This window comes from Mus pahari, chromosome 16 (assembly GCF_900095145.1).
Source record: "Mus pahari chromosome 16, PAHARI_EIJ_v1.1, whole genome shotgun sequence".
Classification (NCBI taxonomy): domain Eukaryota; kingdom Metazoa; phylum Chordata; class Mammalia; order Rodentia; family Muridae; genus Mus; species Mus pahari.
Window position 1 is genome coordinate 4,486,061 of NC_034605.1, and position 3,683 is coordinate 4,489,743.

A 3,683-nucleotide genomic window follows, 5' to 3' on the forward strand; every position below is an offset into this window, starting at 1 on the left:
TCACTTTTTGTGCCACCCCTCCCCCATCTCTCTCACACCCTATCACTTTTTGTGCCACCCCTCCCCCATCTCTCTCACACCCTATCACTTTTTGTTAACTTTCTACTCGTCACCCTAATCCAACAAGTGATGTAGAATAAAGAAAAGGAGAATATTGATCTCATTTTTATTTGTTCTTGTTTATAAATATTGCTTTAGAATTACTAAAATCAGGTAAACACTGAGGCAGACCTCCTGAAAGGAACATAGGGAGCCAGCTAAGAAAAGGCTGGTTGGTCTGCAGTCCTGTGTTCGCTTCTGCTCCTCTGTGTTCTGTGCTTGTTCTGGTCTAACTCTGAACCAAGTTTTGGAGGAGGCATTTGGGCAAACATGAAAACCGACTAGAACCACTTCTAATAATAATAATAATAATAATAATAATAATAATAATAATACCTCTGAATTTAACATTTTTATATTTTCAAAACTGTCTCAAATGCTTTCCCTGAGGAAATACCACTCACAGTAAAGCTAAACCCACTAATTCCCGGTGGATACCACCAAAGGTGCAGCTTAGCCTCAGTGGCGATGGCGCGCAACCTGCCGGTTTTAGCTTAGGTATGAAGCTCTGGTGTGAGGAGGCCAGAGATCACTTTTTACATTTTATTATTCAATTGCTTAATTTCAAGATAGGGTTTGTAGCCAAGGATGACTTTGAACTCTGCCCCCACTTCCTGAGAGCTGGGGCTATGGTCAGGCACGCTGAGTTTATGTCGAACTCTGGACCAAACCCAGGGTCTTTTGCATGTGAGATAAGAGGTCTAACAGCAAGGCTTATGTTACTTAGCAGCCCCAATATTTACGAGAGAGAGAGAGAGAGAGAGAGAGAGAGAGAGAGAGAGAGAGAGAGAGAGAGAGATCATTACTACATACATTCTACCTGATCAGTTGAGTTTCTATATATCAACTTTTCCAAAATTGGCCTGAGACGGAGGGGGGGGGTTAGATTTCACAGGAGGGACACACAGTTCTTTGGATTCTTCAAGTGTGAGCAGTAATGAGATCTTTTGACAAAGTTGACTCTTCTGTGTGAACTTCCAGAAAGTCCACCATATTCTCCATCATCCCTTCAGTGGCCTCTGAAACAATTCAGCCTCGGGACTCCTTTCTGAGCTGGCCAGCGTGGAGAGCATTGAAATAGCCCAGACCGCCCCTGAAGGAAGCCTGTGTTCTCTGTGTGCTCTCCTGCAGCGAAACTTGAGGAGCACTTTCATGTGTCTGTCTGCTTAAAGTTGTGTCTGTATCAGAACACGGTATTCCTCTGGCCATGTTGGCTTGTCACTTAAACCCAAAGCAGGCACTTTAGAGAATGCCAAGCTCTCTCTCTCTCTCTCTCTCTCTCTCTCTCTCTCTCTCTCTCTCTCTCCCTCCCTCCCTCCCTCTGTAGCTGGTGGGGTGGGGGGTGGGGTGGGCAGGAGCTGGCCCTGAATTGAAATAGTGCGGGAGAGAAAGGGAAGCAGCAGGCCTACCTTAACGCTTTCCAGCCTCTCAGGGAGTCCAAGTCAGTGATTAGGGAAACCATTGCCTGAGAGCTGCGGAAAGATGACAAACCGGAGAGCAGAGGTGCCTGACAGGGCGACAGGGACGCAGGCAGGCAGAGGCGGCTCTGGGCTCAGGCTGGAGCAGCAGCAGCGCCCAGCAGCTCGGGCTCTTCCTCCTTCCAGGACTGATAAGCGCTTGTCCTGGCTTCTCTCCACCCCCTGAATCAATCGTGGGCTCTATTACTTCCCAGACCGGTTCCAGCTCTCCACACCACCCTTCAAAAGCCCCTGTAATCTGCTCCAACTGATCAAATTTGACCTTTTTTGTAGCCCACTTTATTCCAACCAGAGTTCTCAGTTAAATCTCTCTTTATTAACTCCGTCCTCCTCGGCTTTCTTTTGGAACAAACACGGCTCAAGCCCGAAGCTTCCAGACTTTAGGAGCAATCATTTACAGATTAGGGCGGGCTGTAGCCTTCTCCTCCTTTGGGGGGCTTCTCCTGCCTCTGAGATCTCCTTTCATATTCCCTTCAGAAGACCTGAGAGACTGCTTTCTTCCCGTCTCTCCCCGCTTCGGTCTGGGACACCGATACCAGGGTTAGAGCTTCCCTCCGAGGCGGGAACTGCATTACTGCTAGGATTTGTTTTTCTAAAAAATAATCTCGAGCCATACTGCTAACAAGCTCGAATTTACTGTGTTTTCTGGTGTCAATTTCCTACAGTATTTCCCTCCCCCTAGTCCCTCAGCCGCATTCTTTCTCTCTTGTTATATTTAAATAACACAAAGAGGGAAATGCACAATCTCTAAAGATGAGGTGAAAATGTCAGAATGTCTACCAACTTTCCCTTCCTGCCCTTCCTTAATTTAAAATCAAACATCAGGCCCCTGAGATGGCCCAGTGGGTAAAAGCACTTCTTTTTTCCTTTTTTTTTTTTTTTTTTTTTTTTTTTTTTTTTTTTTTTTTTTTTTTTGCCAAGCCTTTGATTTCTAGAACCCCCATGGCTAAGGGGAGAAGTGAATCTTGCAAGCTGTCCTCCCGACTTCCACACAAGTGCTATGGCAACACACACACAGCCACACACAGCCACAGTCACATAGTCACACAGAAAAAGGCACATAGACACAGAGACACAGTCACAATCACACAGACCCTCGTAGACACACACAGACACTCACAATCACACAGACACACACAGAAACAGGAACATCGACACAGACACACATAGAGACACAACACAGTCACAGTCACACAGAGACACACAGACAGACAATACACATACAGAAATGGGCACACACACACATGCATACACACACACACACACACACGTGCACACACACACATGCATGCACAGTGGAAGCAAGCATTTGAACAAACATAGAACTGTTTTCTTGTGGTGTCTGTGGTTCCTGGCTAACCCTTCTGTACTGACAGGGTGAGGGATTTCTTTCTTGGTGCATGGAATTCTTATTTTCTTAAGCACAGCCTCCTGGGCTTGGGCTCAGTCTTCTCTGGGGGATGTTGGCTCTTGCTAATGCTTCTCAGCAGCTGTGGCAGGAACACTTCCCCCTGTCACCTGTCCTCACAGGATCCTGAGGCAGACAACCTTGAAATCATCCGGTCCAGGCGCTCAGGCTGTCAACGGTTTCCTTAGAGCCATGGGCCATGAGCATCCTTCTTGTGTGACAATTTCCCTCCTTTTCTTACTCTAATTTTAAAAAAGAAAATTTCAGATCATTACCATACATGGAGAAACAGCTTGAAGGAATCAAATTCTCCTGTGCACCAAGAGCAGACAGAGGCCCTCACAGCGGCCTCTTCATTGGAAAGAAGTTTAGAGGCTGGAAAAAGCTTAGTCCTAGAGTTGCTGAGCTCTTGAGTAGTGTAAGTGAGGTCCTGGGTTTGAATCCCCACAGCACTACAGAGAGAAGAGGACCTACTAGGTCGCACTACCCAGCAAGGGGCATCCCTTAGGACCACTAGATGTGATTCAGTGAATGATCACAAATGCCTTTTCCTGAAACTGGCAGGCAAAGGCGGTGGGGTGAGGTAGGGATTATAGGTAGGGATTATATAGGTAGAACTCACCAAATATTATAAAATGAGAGAGATGTGGGGAGGAGAGAGAGAGAGAGAGAGAGAGAGAGAGAGAGAGAGAGANNAT

The 3,683-nt window shown here is 46.5% G+C and overlaps 1 protein-coding gene across 7 annotated transcripts in view; it reads right to left on the reverse strand.

Annotated features, from left to right (window-relative positions):
- The window catches only part of Celf2 (CUGBP Elav-like family member 2), an 842,569-nt gene that overhangs the window by 526,025 nt on the left and 312,861 nt on the right, over positions 1 to 3,683 (reverse strand). The window contains exon 1 of one of the 7 annotated variants that reach the window (XM_021215269.2): positions 1,509 to 2,128. The exons of 3 other annotated variants lie outside the window; for them this stretch is intronic. In XM_021215269.2, coding sequence (XP_021070928.1) covers positions 1,509 to 1,561 — 53 coding nt within the window. In that variant the 5' untranslated portion in view covers positions 1,562 to 2,128. Of the gene's footprint in view, positions 1 to 1,508; positions 2,129 to 3,683 lie in introns of those variants that run through there. 3 more of the 7 variants (XM_029547661.1, XM_021215260.2, XM_021215261.2) reach the window with 3 other exon arrangements.